This window comes from Necator americanus, chromosome III, assembly GCF_031761385.1.
Source record: "Necator americanus strain Aroian chromosome III, whole genome shotgun sequence".
NCBI classification, from domain to species: domain Eukaryota; kingdom Metazoa; phylum Nematoda; class Chromadorea; order Rhabditida; family Ancylostomatidae; genus Necator; species Necator americanus.
This window is the reverse complement of record NC_087373.1, coordinates 40824906-40842252: the sequence shown is the minus strand read 5'-3', so window position 1 is coordinate 40842252 and position 17347 is coordinate 40824906. Positions and strand designations below refer to the sequence as shown.

Sequence of the window (17347 nt, the reverse complement as noted above, 5' to 3'; positions counted from 1 at the left end):
TAATATCTCGTCCTATACGACGTCCTTTTATTTCTCGTTGTTGATCTTGAACTCCATTTGTTGTGATTCTTACTTACTTATACTATTGAATACTTCAGACTCCGGTATACTTGCTCAGATTTGTTTTGTGATTTGGACTCATTCTGCTCATCATTCGTCCTACTTCAAAGTCTGTGTGTGCCTTACCTTTTGTTGCCAGTTGAGCTCAAGTATGGAATGGTCCTCATTCAGCACGTTTAATTTGTGTAGTTTATTTAATTTGCTGGCCTCGGGCAGAGCTTTTGTATAAACCGTGGTGCACAATCGGAGACCCAGTTTTCAGAATAACTGCTGCTGTAGTTGTACCTACAAATTTGATGTTGCAGACTCCAAAAAAAAAAAAAGAGTGGATCTCATTGTTTCGCTTGGGTTCACAGCTAGGCTCTGAAGCACATGCAACTTACCAAGGCATCTACTGTTACTTGTTTGCAACGAAAATCGCAACCATAGGTTGAAATCGAAGATAAACTTTGTGAAAACGACAAAGAGTAGATTTCACGCCAACGATTCAAATTGGCATTCATCAGAAAGAAAAAAAACAACAACAAAACATTGCCCATGTTCGACTGTCTTTGAATCTCGGCATGTTGAAACGTAGTTTTAATTGATTTCTTTGAGCTGTAGGTACGTGGTGGTCTGCTTTGTTAACAAGTCTAGCTAATGAGGCTCTGACGAAGGCGATAACGCCGAAACGTTAGCCGTTGTTAAATAAAGACGATCAATACCAATCTTGGCTACAGCTCAAAGAAATCAATTTAAACAACAAAACAGCTTCGAAAAGTTACTACTCAAATATTCATCTACCGCATGTGATGATGAGGGAGCAGTTGTAGAGCAGGGCGATGAGATGGTGCTTCCGTCAGCAAAGTCGACTGCTGTTCTTCAGACGATGTGTTCTGCACGCGAAACAACGCTATCCTTGTGCCTTCTTCGGAAATAATGCAGCCTTGTTTTCGATCTGTCGACAGCATCACCGACTCGGATATTTCAGACAGCAGACCCTATAAATAATAAATCAAAACAGTTTTTTTTTGTATCGAAATTACAATGCCATCAACGTCGCCTCTGCAGAAAATTGTTGTGCTTCCTGCGATGCGCAGTAGATTTCACATCGTCCTCAACTATGGTAGGGTCAAAACGACCTGAAGCGCACTGCAATTGGATAAGCAGGTGTGCTCGAAGCGGCGCGGCTGAACTCGCGGCTGTGAACGACTCGAACTGCGGAGAATAGTGAGGCTACCGAAGGTACTCCCTCTATAACAACTGCTAGCTTCCCCGCCGCTTATGCATCTGCACCGAAAATGAGGTCGTTTTGACGCGATTAACTTTGTTTTCGATACATGACACGATACCAATCCACAAATTCAAAGGAATTGCCTGATAAATAATCAACTAGATAACTAAGTACGTAGTTTAGAATTGGTACTCACACTGTGCACAAACCAAATGTCTATGGCTGGATGTTTTCGCATTAGTCGATTTATCTCTCCACCTTCCGATTTGAATGTCGCCTACAGATAGGTAAGTGGAAAAAGTTCAGCACAGAAATGAACATTTGACGTGAATGGAATAGCACTTGTGCAAACAACAGCAATCCCTCAACTTATCTCGCTAAAGAAAAAGGTGTTTCAAAAACTCACTAAAGTGTATGCGTAGCCGCCAGCAAACATGTCCACCGAGAGGAACTTGACAATGTTTCCAAAGATAACATTCTAAGTAGAAACAACAACAATCAAGCCTTGGATTGGAGAGCTCAGAGCTCAGAATGAAATTATACATATAAAAAATCAAGATTTCCACTGCACCTCATCCGTCACCAACTGTAACAGCCCATCATCCGGGGATTGATCCATTCTTTGCGCCATTTCGCTCTGCACTGGTGTTGTCTCAACGAACCCCTGCAATAGCTATATTTGTGGCGGATTGGGGCCACGTAAACAAGTCTGATTGTTAACTGCACATGGTGGCGCTGCTTTCACCACAAGCAGTTAGACATCTCAGAATGTAATTTTGAGAGCTTACGAACTATATAACTCGCACTGCTATGTGACGAATATATATATTCTCCAAATATTTCAAAAAGTGGCATCGTCCAACACACTACCAGAGCCCACACCGTGACAGGTCAAATTCGTGAGCAGAACATAAAATCTTTGACAGCAAGCATCCGTCTCTTGAAACAGCCGGTCTCTGTCAAATGAGCTCCAACAGTCCGCTCTGCCCAGACTGCTGCGATATCTGCATGCACCGTTGCTGCATTCCAGAACACACGCATCAGATATCCTCTCATCATCAACAGAAAACTACACAATTTACCGCTGATGCTGATGGGAAGAAAGTAGGAGACTGCGCAAAAGCTGTGAAAAATGGCTACAACAACCTGACGTAGGAGTTTTGTCCAGATGCGCCTTTGTACGATGTGCGGGATCACAGATGGATGGTAAATGGCATTAATCAATCCGCTTGGAATGGCCACCACGTTCACTTCAATTCAGAATCGTTTGAGGTTTACGAACGTGTAACTGGCCTATACAATGAATTGTGGTGGTTAGCCGATGTGTCAAGTCGGTTTTTTTTATCTTCCCAGACAAGTCTAGTACCAATTCATCGACGCCGGAGGGATGAAAGGCTTGGTGAGCACTAGGGCGGATTCGAACCTCCGGTAGATCGTGCAGATAACGGAACCTCTTACCGACTGCGCTACATCCACCCTAACTCGGGGATACGCTATCATAATTTTACAAGAAGTTATCCGTCACTAAATCCAAGAATTACCGAGGAATATCACTGAGGCGTGTAAAATAAAGGTTTTGTAGCGGATAATCCAGTATTAGATAAACAGACATCGCGAGAAAATCACTTGTGATGAACAAGCTCGTTTTCGTCCTGATCAATCAACAGTTAACCAAGTGTTCATTGTCGGGACAATTATCGAAGTGTAACAGCGATATTCAAAGTCTATGCAGTTAGGTTTTCTGGAATTCGAAGCCGCAGCTTATGGACTGCGCTGACAGACTCAAGCAGATGTAGGTCTCCTCGGCAGGAATCATAATGAAGAATTCTAAAAACATCAGAAAAACACGCACTCGCAGGGCTACACTCAGAACTATGCTGCTGAAAAGAACTAGAACTTGGAACTACTAACTTACCCCTGGTTGCATAACCACGGCCAGACTAATTTCCTGCTGAATTCCTGCTTTAAGTTTGCCACATGCATGTGGTAATAAGTACTCGCAGGTCAGCCCATCACGAGAAACAGTGGATACACAAATCGCACCTCTGAAATCACATTTAAAAAACGTAGTGAAATCGTCACACGAACTTCTACAATAATCTTTTACACTCGCGCATTTTGCACCAATAATATGCAACACTACTAACTCCATGTTTTTTTCCTTTGCGTTAAACAACCTCCTTTCATAAGCATCGTGATCTTTTGGATCAGACCAACGGAATGTTGATAATCCCACGGAATCGAAGCCGCAGTGCGATGCGTCAGATGCTAATTCATACATCCATTTCTGCAAAAGTGCGGAGAAATCAGCAATCAAATGTTGACAGGTAATACTCAGTGGCTCACCACATTCATATTCGTGTTGTTCTGAACGGCTAGCAGACTCGATGCCTGTACTAGGTGAATAACTTCTTTGACAACCGTTTGCAAACTCTTCGTCGTCGAATTTATCACTTCTCTTACTCCATCCAGAGCGAAACGCTCTCCTAACAAGTCGAGAGTTGCTTTATCCAAGCCTTCTCTCCAGAATGTGTGCACCTTAAATCAAAGATCGGTAGTACATCACAAATGTCAAAGGAATTCAAGCAAATGGAATGCAGAATTTGGCCTGAGGTGGGTCCAATCTTCGGTTGTTGGTATAAATAGTAGTCACGCCCAAACTCGTTTAACCGCTGTACAGCGCGCCTGTGGCGGAAGTGGACGCCAAGGCTGCCCGCAGAGTTCACAGCCGCGCCGGTGGTGCCGCCCGCATGGATCTGCACTTCATGGTTATTGAGTACCCGCAATCGCGCGTTGAATAACCATCAAACCCGTAAAGTTAACAGCCGAGCGGGCGACGCCGCCCGCGCGGCTGTGAACTCTACGGTTAGCCTAATACTACGAGGGAGTACGGTAAATGCAAAGCCGATCTGTAGGCGCATCAGACAAGCATGAGGTGAGCAATCGGCTCTGCGGCGAATGCACCGCGCCAGCGCGATTGAGAGTGTTCTATAGTCAATGTCGACTGAACTTTTTACGTCCAAAAACGAAATAATAGAACAACAAATATGAGAAATTGGAAAAAAAATTACGTGTAATTATGTGCAGATGTAGAAATTAGCAAGCAACATTTAGGTGGAATACAACTGTTGGGACCAAGAATACATAAATAATCAAGAATAGTAGCAAAACAAGGTTTAAAAATGCTTCTTAAAAAAGATGTGGAAAAAGTGGTAGTACGACATGACCAGGAAGGAGCTGCTGATTCCTACAAATGGGTCATTCATTAATTTTTGCCCATCAAAATGAAATTAGTCCACATCTAACGAGAATATTTATGTGAGAAGTGGACGAGCTACCGAAAAATGCGGATAAGAAATCGGATCACGCACACCAACATTCTGTTCATCGGCACTAATTATGTACGTACGTCGACGTTACTTTGACGTATGTACGTCCAAGTAACAAGCACGAGGCGCATACGTCCAAGTAAACTTCGAAGCACTTAGAAGGAAAACTACACCAAAAGAGAATCTAGCAGGAATCTAACAACAAGCAGTGGATAGGTGGAGTTTATAAAAGATATCCTGAAACAGGGATTCTTTTACCACATTACAGCTAGCCTTGTTCTAGCCTCTTCCTCTCTTACCATCCAGTCTCCACGAAACCTATTGTGTCGGCCAGACACGCTACGTCTTCACTGAAGGCGGTACCAGCTACGATACGAAGGCGATTTATGGGCGAGCTTTGTGATTTATCGAGAATAACACAAGACTTATGTGTTTTTTCTCTGTCATGGGATTAAACATAGAAATTAAACAAAGCTAAACAGCATTAACTTCAAGCGGGACAAGAGTACATTACAATCAAAACGATATGAAGCACGGTGCAGTTACGTAAAGGGTTGCGGTCGAAACGGTGCGGTGGAGCGTTGCATTTAGGATCGAGTGAGGACCCTGGCTAGCACCATTCTTCCCTGCACTTCCTGATGGTCCCACAAACTCTTTCTCCACCGCGCCGCTTCTAGCGCCGCCGCTTACGTTCTGTGCTTCATTTCGTTTTGACCCTACTATAATTTCTGATTGGGAATTAGGAAATTTCGAAACAATTGGTTCTATCCTTAAGCAGTCTCGGAATATGAAAATCTGCAAAATTTGAGGAATGAAATAAAAGGATTCACCATGAATGTGCAAAGTGCTTCGAAGCTTCTCTATCATGCGCGAAGGCACAAAACCGAAGTATACTTACCTTATCTAGAACATATTCGCTATGAACCGGTCGCGCACTTTGACTTGAATGTGATGTTGATGTTTCAGATATTCCACACATTGGAGAGTCCAATACAGGAGTGTTACCCTAAGCAAAAGCAAAAAAAAAAACATTGGTTTCACCGAATAATGTGGATTCAGTGTTACCTTCCGTCCAGCTGCTAAAAGTTCGCCGAGAGAGCGATCGTCTCTTTCTTTGATAGGTGAACATTCCTCGGCTACGTCCCTCATTAGTTCGTCTTCATCAAAATTCTCTTTGGTTTCTTCTGCTCTCATTTCCTTGAAAAATAGAGAAGATCAAACAATTTTAACACGATAAGCTGAACAGGTCTAAAGCAGCATATAAGTCGATTTTACTTCCACAATTTGCGTTCGACTTGCGACAAAGCATTGTTGTTAACTTCGGAAAGGACACCTTGGATTAGTCAGAAAGAACTGCAGAGGACAACACAGGGCATAATCTCACACGTAGGCGTTCATTTCCTCGAGTTTCGACCTTTTTTGATGGATCTTTTAAACAGCCCCTACGGTTAGAAGACCGTAGATTTCATCGAAGACCATAAATCAGGTTCCTTTTCTTCTTCACAAAACATTGGAGAGAAATGCGTATTTTTCTGCATTGGCAAGAAATGTGTATTTTTCCATCCAAGTCTAAAAATTCCCAACAAATTCTTCATTCTCTTCCTTTTTCTGAAAACCATGAAAGAACATAGGTGGATGAAAGTGTATATTTCCCAAAATTATTTCCTTACCTTCTTATGGTCACACAAGGAAATAACCACAGGCGACTTGTAAATATAGAGATCGCTTTGTTTGGCTTTTTTTTTGTTTACTTTTAAAAAACTGATCCGCACCTTTAAAATCTCCTCTATTTTGAATAGCGACTTGGTCAGACATTCTCGCTCACCCAATTCTGTGACGAACGTGCCCACGAGGTACTATAATTATAAAATTAATTGGATTCACTTCTTATCAGAAAAACAAAACTGGTGTTTAAGAAGTTGGATGAACCGGAGTAGTTAAAAAGTGGGGACGACCTCCAAGAGTTGTGCTACATCCCATTTCCGATTTTGTTCGATCACTTGAGCAGGTCTTTTAGAGTTCTTCAGCAATGGTGTCAACAAAGACATCCAACGTACCAGTTGTGAAAGTTCCCTTCTGGAAAATATCTAGTCTGTGACCACAGCCTCTATAATTCCAGCACTGAAGTGGAACAAAGTGAGAAAGTGGACGGGAACAATTCTCTTCAAGAGAATGAAATTGATATGAATAAGTTCATGTAGCTGAATTGTCATTTTCGAGAAACACGTCATATCGCTAGCGCAATTCTCTAATGAAAGGTAAACTCACAAATTGCTAGTGGCCGCTAACGTCATTTCTTCGCATTTCACTTGCACTTTAATACCATCGTCATGCAAACGATCAAGTATAGCTTTGCAGGTGGCTGCATCAACGGCATCAAACACACAGTCCGCGCTCACATCCGGAATTAATACCGAGCTAGTTAGTTGTTTGCCAAGGGCAAGATTGACGGAGGCGTTTCCGTCCTGTGAAAGTGTTATTGTTCTGCAAAAAAAACACTGTTACTACAAACATTGTTGTGTAACTATAAAAACGTGTATACGATTGGAGTAAGAGTGCAATTAGGGTGGACGAGTACGGTTCCAAAAACAAGATAAAAGGCAAAGGTATGCAGAGTCCTGTTCATTACTAATAACTTAAGTTCCCCTAACTGATCCATCTAAAACACGGGAGATTCTGCAAGAGTTCCTACTTTAGAAAAACGCTGCCTCGTCGCCGCAAAAATGTCCACGGTTCTACCTTTCCTGCTTATTTAGTATGTAAAAAGTGCTAATTATCCAAGGAATTTCCAGTCATTGTGGCTGTGGAGTTTCCACTATTCAAAGGAGCTGCTAAATCAACTTAAAAACCTACACGGTTGAACTCTAAAGTGGGTTTGAAAAGAAAACACACTCATAATCTGTCGCTTCTTCCTGCATCTCTTTGACAAGTTCCCGGAACTGATCCATCTGAAACGCGAGAGATCGTGCAGACGCCGATACCTGCCCTCGCAGAAAGGCGACAAGTCCGCTAAAATAGGCAGAAAGATGTACTCCAACAAATAACAGGAAGAAATCTTAACGAACAAAGAAGCAAAGAACTAGTATTCATACGTAGTAACCTGAATCTTTTGTCCACAAACTCCTGCATTGAGTGGATTCCCACGACACCGAGAGTTCGTTCCAGCCACCTGAAAATCTCTATCTTGGACACTCTCGTGCAAAGAAAGTGGGAATAAAATCGTGCGCACTTCATGCAAAAAATTTCAAAAAGATTGGTGTGAGCCGATTCTTCGAGTCACCTTCAAATACCAGGCAAGAATGCACCATTTACTAAGGTGCAACCCCAGTCATCTAATTAGTCCCGCACGGCTCTACCCATGAAAAGTTGAGCGAAAGCGTAGGTGTTTCCACAGGAAGAAAACTGCTTCCTTAATGGTATTACTGAGTTGCTCTGATGTTAATCCAGTTTTTGCAGAGGTCTGGTGCTCCAGCGTTCGTGCTAGATCCTATCGATCGGAGACATGCACACTCATTTGATCATTCTTCGCTTCCAACTAGAAAACTTTAAAAAAAACAATAGGTACGATACGCGGTAAGTAACAATAGCCAGACATGCTTTTCTGCGGCCAAAGCAATGAAATTAGTGAGGAAATTAGCACAAACACAGGTAATTGTACAAACACCGCAACCACTTTCGACGGACGAACCTGTCCGCTAAGGGTCCAGGAGTGCCACCTAGTAAACTGTTCAACAATGAGACACCGATGTGAAGATCACGAGCGCTGCTGTTCAAGCGATTAGCAAATATCTGAAATCCAACAGCTTAGTCAACTCACGTTCGAAAACTGGATATCCTCACCTTACTCTCGGATTCCCAATCCTTCTTTGACATTTCCACCGAATAAGTAAAGTGCAATAGGCAGTGATACATTTTAAGAAACCTTAGTAAGTGGGACGTTATTAAGACGCTATCTATTCGCGCAATGTTTGGAGAAGAAGATCACCTCAGAAGAAGTTCCCACAGCAGTTTCTCATTTTCTAGTTTGAAATCGATATTGATCAAATGAGTGTGTGGGCAGTTGACCGCTTCTGGCACGAACACTGGAACACCGAACCTCTACAAAAACTGGATTAGCTGTCAGAGTAGCACAGCAGTAAGATTGAGGGAGGATATACCTTCTCCGCAGAAAAATCTTCACCCTTTAATGGATCGGCGACATTCTCTCCAGAAAGGCGAGCTGAGGTACGTTTGCAGACTGACTAAAATAGAAATGGTAGTGCTTCAAACCTAACCTCAGTGGGCATTTTTCTTGCTAATCTCCTCTTTAGAGAATCACAATTTATATAGTGAGCAAAGTCAACAGATGAGGCTGGCTAATATCAACGTTTACCAAATAGCAAAAGATTAAGTCGGACCCACGTCACGATCCATGTCGTCCAATTTTGGACGAGGTCCATAATCAGTAACAGCAATGGTGAGGCCGTCCTTTTGAGAGTACAGTACATCATATATGGAAATGACATCCAACTTCAAATGAGCTGGAAAGCATCAACTTAGAAAAAGTAAAGGGCCCATCTACCAATCCACTGGACGTTTCAAATCCCTGATGTTGCACAAAATCTCAATACGCGCTTCTCGGACTGCAATAAATCAGAGGCACCGCGTAAACGGAAAAGAGGATTCCATGGTGTTTTGAGATAAAATTGAGCGAATACAGTTCCGCAGTTATGATAAAAAATTAATTGGTTAAATGGTGCACAAGAAGTTTCTCTTACTGCTAGATCACTGGAATGGTATTTGTTTTCAATTCTGAACACTCACCTATCTTCTCCACCAACCGTATTTCAGTAACAGGTACCAAGCCACCCGCTAATGCCAACACTACCAGGTCGTCACGAATCTATTGAAAAAAAAAAAAACATAAGTATAGCAGTTAACAAGCTGAATCACAACCATTAGTAATCTCACCATAAACAGTATAGTTCCCTTCAAGGATTTTCTGTATAAGTTTTCATATAGAAGTGTTTTACTAATCCGTTCATCGAGAATGTCGTCTGCATTGCCAAATATACTTGCCTATAACTACGAAATATCGAGACAGCTATCCCAAGTGTCAAATTCTTGATGAAAGTTATGAAGAGAAAATACTTAACATTCATGGAGAAAGTTCAAAGCTGAAATTTCCTAGAAGTTCCCTATATTAACTGCTCCCTTAGCACACTAAAAGAAGACCGCTGCATTTATTTCAATTATGTGATGGAACTAATGCATTAAAACGCGAATGCTTCTTTCGGCTCAGTGACTGCGTTCGTTGCGTTTCACGTGTTTTATCTGATAGAAACTCTCCTCATTGAAGCATCACTGCAACTCGATGAATCCAATAGATTAAGTGAGAAAAAAACAGATAAAACCAAGCTTAATAAGAATAATACATCATTGACTTTTCCCGAGACGTTACCCCTTAAAAAACTGTCCCTAGATGTCAGTCCAATAGAAGTGAAGTCTCAATAGAAGTGAAAATTTCTTCTTTCTCATCTATTTCATACTGTATTAAAACGAGAAAGAAATGTAAACGCACAGCAGCTTTCACTTCATCGTACATCGGCCAGTCTTTTATCCATTCCATCTTCACTGGGGGTGGGCTTCCACTCCAAAACCATCGCATTCGTTGAGCGCAGCTACTGGGACCTAGGCTAAATATAAATGTTTCGTATCTCCTCATTAGACGGAAAATCAGTCAGAAAAAGTATGAACTGGAGGACGAACGAACAAAATGATAAAGTGTACGGCGTTGATCAATCCCCTTGGGGTACGCCTATAAGTTCTACTTCAATTCAGCCTGAATTCTATGGATGCTTAAAGAGCTTATATAGAGTTGCAAGAGTAAGTGAGTGAATCAGGTCAGTGATTTTATCCTCCCAAACAAGTCTAGTACTAATTAATTTACCATGTAGGGAGCAAAAACTTGACTGGTCTTGCCTCTGGGAAGGTCTCGAACTGTTGACCGAACAATCGCAGCCGAACAAACGGCGATACGCCCGCCCGAACCAAGGGATGACAACGTGAATTGATGAATGAGTGAATGTTCGCACCTTCTGGACCATCGCACAATCCCCTCTTCAGCCTCAATCAGATGAAGATGCCCATCGCTCATTGCAACTGCTAGCATGGCTCCATCAGGAGACCAAGTTATTGATTCTACCGAAGCCGGCTTTGAGCATTGTGGTTCCGGAAACGCCGTCAGTTCCGACACATTTACCTGTATGATTTCTACTCAGATAAGCAAAAATAGGAAAATAGCGTTGGAAATCAAATAAAGCCAGAACGAATTGGGAGAGAAAGGTGTAAATAATGACGGGCAACAGAAACACACCTTCCAACAGCGTTTCCACGCGTTCCTTTTAACCATCACCTCACCTTTTCGAGAGGCCAAAGCCAATAAATCCGAACACGGATTCCACTGGACGAAATGTATCTGAAAACTGGAGAAATTTAAAGCAAAAAACGGCATTTTTACATCTGAAACCCTTAATATATCCGTGCATCACATTATGATTTCGGAAAGATCTTCATCACCAGGACGTTGTGAATAACGTCAATCACAAAGAAAGTCTAGCTACGTTGAATATGCGGCCCATGTTAGTGCAAGCAATAGTTGTTCAAAAGAACAAGTGGATATTTTTGCTTTACCGCGTTTTCGTCGCATAAGTGAAACGTATTTCATACGAACTTTCGTTTATTAAAAAAATAAGCTGCAGCTTTTTAAGTGCTTAAGGTTGACCTTAGCGATAAGGAAAGTGTTAATGAGAAAATATCTCCATAGCTTCCGAGAATCACTTGTCGGGTGTTGAAAGAAAAATCACCTTTCTTCTTTCTTTCAACCAGATAAGCTATTGAAATGAGTGGCGTTTTCTAATCTACGACAATTTTTGCAAGCATAAGTATGCATATAAAGAATAACGAGATCAGTAATCTCCAAACTAATGTGATTTCGAAACTGTTGATCCGTATCTACAAAAATCCTTCGAAGTATAACAGAGGTATACAATAATGAGTGTCCAACAAATTCGAAGCTCCAAGCACGGATCAGAGAAGTATTCTGCGAATTGACCGGCGTTTACGTGTTTGGCTGTTACGCTCAACAAATGTCCTTTACACTACTAAGGATTTCATCATTTTCTGGCTAAGCTTCTGTTCACCAAGATTATTTAATCTTCGTGATTGCTCTAAATTAGTTCGTTCACCATTTGCCGTTACTGGATTTTGATTTGGTAGCACTTATTTAACATACACACTCAAGTAAATAAATAAACATAACCCATACTCGTCTCTCTAGACATTCACCTTGAATGGGGCTCGATACTGCTTCCGCTGCTGCTGAAGATCAAAGGGCATCACATTTATACCCATACTAGCTAAACAGTAATCAGCGTAGAAAGTCCCTTATATCCCACTTCTATTTCATCAACAGAAGAGGGTCTCAGCTTCCCAACAGCACAATGGAGAAAATTACAGTGTCACTTTTATCATTATGTTTTATTATTCTCAACACATACAGATGAATAAACTGCTTGGAAATAAAAGCGGTAATAAACTATAGCTTCAAGAACATGAAATATAGAGCATAAAAAATTCCTCGACGAGAAAACAAAAGACCAGTTACAGATAAAATGGTAACAAAGTGAAAAACGTAAGAAATACAGATATGAGGTTAGACAGCAACAAGAAAAACCCGCAGTTTAAAAACAAAAGATAGTTAATGTGATGTTTCAAACGGAATTCGCTACAATTTCTTAGCTAGCTAGCTGCTTTCTAAATGATAATAATAATCCTGCGATGCGCGCAAAGATACTGTCGTTTCAGATGAAATCACACTCAAAGTTCTGAACTTAATATCTCCTGAACAGAAACTATTGAAAAGTTCACAAAAATATTTTCCAATTGAACGTATCGGTTCCATGAGTAAAAGCGTTCGTTTGTAGTTTGCAGTTAGTCTATGGAAAGGTTTCTTTTTAACAAAGAACCAAAAAAAGAAAATATCTAGTAGTAAATATCGTACTTCAGAGTGAAAACGACTAGAAAAACTCATTTTAAGAAAAAAAATCTAGATTTTTAACTTCAATTATCAAGTAACTTGAAGACTTCACATAAATCATAGCCAATTCCATGCAACAAAACCAAGCACACAGCGAATAAAAGTTTGCTGCCTACTGAGCTCCCCCACTTCTTGCGACGAACTCACGCTGCATTTCTTGGATTTCATGAAACCGACCGCGTTTCATAACGGACAACATATTTTTCATACGCTGGCGACGATCACGACGTTTCTGGGCAGTTGATTTCACTTGTGGTTGCTCTGCTCCGTGTTCCATTTCTTCGGTTCCTTCCATGTCCTATAAAATACAACGATCCTACAATACAACGATCACAAGGATACGAAATTTAATCTCAGTTACACGTATTTCTGTTGCATTGGATACTTATACTGACATGGCAAGTTCGCGACACTATTAATAACATAATCGGTCGTCTATGGTTTCGAAAAATAGAAAGTCTATAGTAAACATACTGATCAAATCGATGCAGCTACAAAGAAGAAAAAAAAAATGATGCTAAACAAGTAAAAAGAAGTTGGATGATCTGATGAGATGGACACATAAAATCCAAAGGTTCATCATATCCTCCACCTCTATGATTCCAAACAAACAAGCGTTACACAATTAACTATAAATTAAACATGAAAACCTAACAAAACCTTTGAAGAATTGAAAAGGAGTGGAAGCGAAAACCGAAGGACGGAATGATGCTAGACTTACTCAACGAATCATGAATGGGACAAGTTAAAGGGGAACTTTAACTTACCTCGCCTTCCTCCATTTCCTCATCCTGTACGGTTTGATCAACTGGACTGTCCGTATACGATGCATTTTTGACATGAGTTTGTGGCTAAAATGAAAAAAAATAGGGAGCGCTCATAAAATCGAAGAAGGTGATAACAGTTTGAAAAAAATCACACCTTAGATTGATAGGCCCAATGCTGTTGTGCTGGTGACGCATAGCTGCCGCTTTGCGCCGGCGAACCATCGTAACCGGACCCATTTCCGGATTCTGCTGCCTAAAATCACATGAACAATCATTATAGGAAGAATTTTAAAAAGTCAATATTACGAATACTTTACGAAGGAAAAGCATACTTGATGGGCGCCCTGTAACTGAGCAAAGAATTGTTGCATTATGTTGCCCATCTGACTCGCACTATCAGAAAAGCTCGCCGCTTCATCTTTTTCACGCTTCCTCTTGGACTTCTTAGATTTTCGGCGATGATCTTCGGAATCACTATCCGACAAATCCCTCAAGGTAAGTGGATTTACGCTAGATCGTACGAAATGACCAAAAAATGGGATGAGCAAACCTTTTATTGCGAGCATCAATAGCTGCCTTGTGAAGTGCTTGCACGTACGAGCCTTTTTCAATGGGGTAGCCTCTCGCACGTTCGAAGGCTGCAAATACGACATTCAAAAAAGTGGAGTTTCTCGCTGGTAGTAGTAGTAAATAGACTGCTGGTAGTAAGAAAAACCAAATAAGGTTGTCTTATGTACCAAAATCTAACTGGTTCATTTTCGCAGTCCTATGCAATTCCACAGCAATTCATGAGAAACAACATGGAAGTTTGCAGAGACAACAAAAAAATAATTTTGAACAAGGTTAGCCAAAATATATAAGAATTTTCTACAATGTTTTAGGCGTTTCTATGTAGACAGTGGCATAAGCACGACAAACGATCTACGGTAGAACAGCACCAAAACACGGCGCAAGGGAGCAAGTTGTACATATATCCATCCCACAAATAAAACCTACAAAATCGAGAAAAAAATCAACGTGGAGCAAGGCTTACCGTCCAGTGCTTCATGAGAAGACCACCCCAATCGTTCAATGAGAAACCGGCAAATGAGGTATCCACTTCGATTTACACCATTTGTGCAATGAACACCGATAAGAGCTTCTAAACAATATATATATATATATATATATATATATATATATCCTTGAAAAGCTGTTTGCTACAGCTAGGGCAAAACAGAGTTTTCATAACATTTCAACGTGAAATGAGTACAGAGAGACAAACGAGCATTGTATGAGCCTACGGCCTTCTCAAATGCAGCAGTACTGTAAAATAAACCCAATAAAAACGCGATGCGTGGGAAAAAAAACAAATACTGACCAATGAAACATGTTTTTTTGAGAGAACGCGTTGAAGCTTCCTTAAGAACGAAATAATTTTGATCATTAAAATGAGTGTCAAAAGGTAAACTGATGGCCTTGGCATTCAGTCCAGCAGAGTCTAAGATGCCTTTGGCAAAACATATAGAATTATTAAACATCAACGAGTCAAATGAATACCTTCATCATCCGTCTTATCTATGTAGTCCTGAATGGCCTTATTGAATTCAGACACACATTCTGTTCTTTCGACGAAACTGCAACGATAACAGGATCACAATACTACTCAATGTGAAATGAGTACTAGTACGTCATCTATTTAGTTGGGGAAAAAGTCGCGAATTTTCTTCCAAGTGAAACATGTACATAGAAAAAAAGTTTCTTTCAAAGGTTTTGTAAATCGTTCGACAGGTAATTTCTCACCCCACAAACTCATGTCATACAGGATTCCAAAATCCTTCGACTTTTTGCGGCTATTAGATAGGTTCTAGAGAAAATACGTATAAATTAAACGCCCTTGGGCCCTTTCATGTTACATTGAAATCAAAACAACTGATGTCTATTGTAGTCACGTAGGCAGCTGTGCTCGAAGTTAATGGTAGCATATGCGGTGGGGAAAGCGGCTGCGATCGAGAGAAACCTCACTCTTCCCGCAATCCAATTACAACAAGAGACGGTCCCCCGCCCCTGCCTGCTTCGTACGCGAACACAACTGCAGCGCGATTCGTGTCGTTTTACCCGGCTATATGAGGGTTGATTTTGATCGACTAGGAAAGTTTTGGATACATCTCCTTCTGCCTTGTTAAGAAAAGTGTACAACAGGATGAACGGTGTCATCTTGGTCCACACTGAAGATCTAAAACTGAACGATTTTCCAGTCGTGAAGTGCAGCAGTCCCATTCCGTTTTATTGATTTTATTGATCTTCTTCTTTCCAAATCATTAAAGTCAAAAATAAAGTTGAGAAAACGGAGCGTTCTCGACATTTCAATTCTTGGAAATTAATCAAGGTGGTGAGATGACGAAGCTGCTTGTGGGATTTAGGCATCGAAAAACTGTTGAACAATGGGAGGTTGTTGGAAACTATGGCAAAAAATAACGGAGTATACTTTTAGTTGATTTACTTCACTTCTTTTGTTTTCAAAAAAAAGAAAGAAAAAGGATTTTCATTCAGCGCACGACAGTTTCGTCAACCGGTATGGATGCGCTTTCGGGGGTTAAAACTAACAATTTTGAATTGCGAAGAGCGAGCAAAGTTTTTAAGCATCAATCCTTCTCTATAGACAGCGCCGACCTTAGCATCAGTCAACAAAAATTAATAGTCAAAAAGAATTGAACAATCATTATAGTACCACCCTGTAGATCGATGAATTCTCTTTTGAAAGGCTTATAGCATTTTGAAGGTTTTCTTTTTCCTAAATTCTATGTACATTTTTCAATTCGAGAAGAAGAACTCTCATGATTTATTCCTCAATCTAATAGATATACTCACCCTCTACCAGGACAGCTGATTTTCTGGTACTGTATGCAGAGCCCTTCGATTTCATCTTTGTCATAGTACCTATCTGTGTCTGTTAAGTCCACCACAAGTCCTAGCCGCAATCCACGCTCGGCTAACTGGAAGTTGTCCATTACAATAGAACCAAGAAAACCTAACGAAAACGAAGCTGTTCCAAAGCAAACAAGAATGTGTTAGAGGGCCTTGATCAAGTTCTACTAGGAAACCTCAATACTAGCATTTTCAGAGAAAAAAATGAAACGCTGGTATTTCTGTACACATCAAATGAATGCCTCTCTAAACTATTTTTTAGAAGTGAGAAATGTGAAATTAACTTTCTGTGAAACTAAATTCTACTACTAAAAACAAAAGTTCAGATAAGCAAATAGTAGGTTGTGCTGTGAAATTCTCAAAAAGAAAGTAAACTATTGATTTCGATCGCACACAGAAAATTAAACATAAAGGTAAGTAGACCAACAAAGAAACGCATGTTTATGCTATAATTTCGTTTAGTTATTAAAAACAAAAAACCTACCATCCACATGAGATTCCAGACCGTAAACCGCTGAGTACGATCGACTTTTGTGAGAAGTCGATCATTCAACGGTGTTTTGAACACAATGAACCGCGTTCGCGGTATCACTGTGCCAAGCGGAGAGTATCTTGTCCATCTAAATGAAATCGCATTATTACAATAAATACAAGAACAATTACAATTACATAAGTTTTCATAGAACGCGTCTCGGTGTTCGGTATAGACGTGTTTAGGTGAAACTGAGCAGTTCTAACCGCCACAAGTATACACCATTTCTTTGCAATTCGGAAACCCAAATATGAACACATCAATGAGCGTCAGTCGACTCTGGGAAATAGTCAAGAACAAATGCGATAAGCATTTGGTCATGAAAGGTAACACTGATGATCTGATAAAATTTTAAAAAAGAATCGTGAGCATGGTGAACGAGTAAAACTAAATTATAATTATATAAATGAAAAGGGAAACTTCCTCACTCTTTTGGCACCACTCTGCATACGCGGACCATAA

General features: G+C 40.6%; 1 protein-coding gene across 3 annotated transcripts; it reads right to left on the bottom strand.

Annotated features, from left to right (window-relative positions):
* Positions 1-254: 254 nt before the first annotated feature.
* On the bottom strand, positions 255-17345 carry RB195_012477 (uncharacterized protein; the record flags this gene model as incomplete). Of its 3 annotated transcripts, XM_064194348.1 has the most annotated exons (36): positions 255-345; positions 844-1040; positions 1470-1550; positions 1680-1751; positions 1845-1937; positions 3189-3318; positions 3421-3560; positions 3620-3811; positions 5501-5608; positions 5668-5799; positions 6375-6458; positions 6558-6678; positions 6871-7086; positions 7495-7611; positions 7703-7771; positions 8291-8391; positions 8443-8524; positions 8588-8700; positions 8760-8843; positions 9004-9122; positions 9406-9484; positions 9553-9660; positions 10163-10277; positions 10677-10843; positions 10958-11059; positions 11929-11999; positions 12827-12977; positions 13447-13530; positions 13601-13699; positions 13779-13935; positions 13997-14084; positions 14480-14587; positions 14986-15062; positions 16297-16421; positions 16838-16973; positions 17314-17345. In XM_064194348.1, the coding sequence occupies 36 exons, from the start codon at positions 17343-17345 to the stop codon at positions 255-257; spliced, it is 4041 nt and encodes a 1346-aa protein (XP_064051930.1). The 3 variants fall into 3 exon arrangements, with proteins under 3 accessions (XP_064051930.1, XP_064051931.1, XP_064051932.1); XM_064194349.1 differs by lacking the exon at positions 1470-1550; XM_064194347.1 differs by lacking the exon at positions 255-345 and having other exon boundaries at positions 840-1040.
* Between the last annotated feature and the right edge of the window lie 2 nt (positions 17346-17347).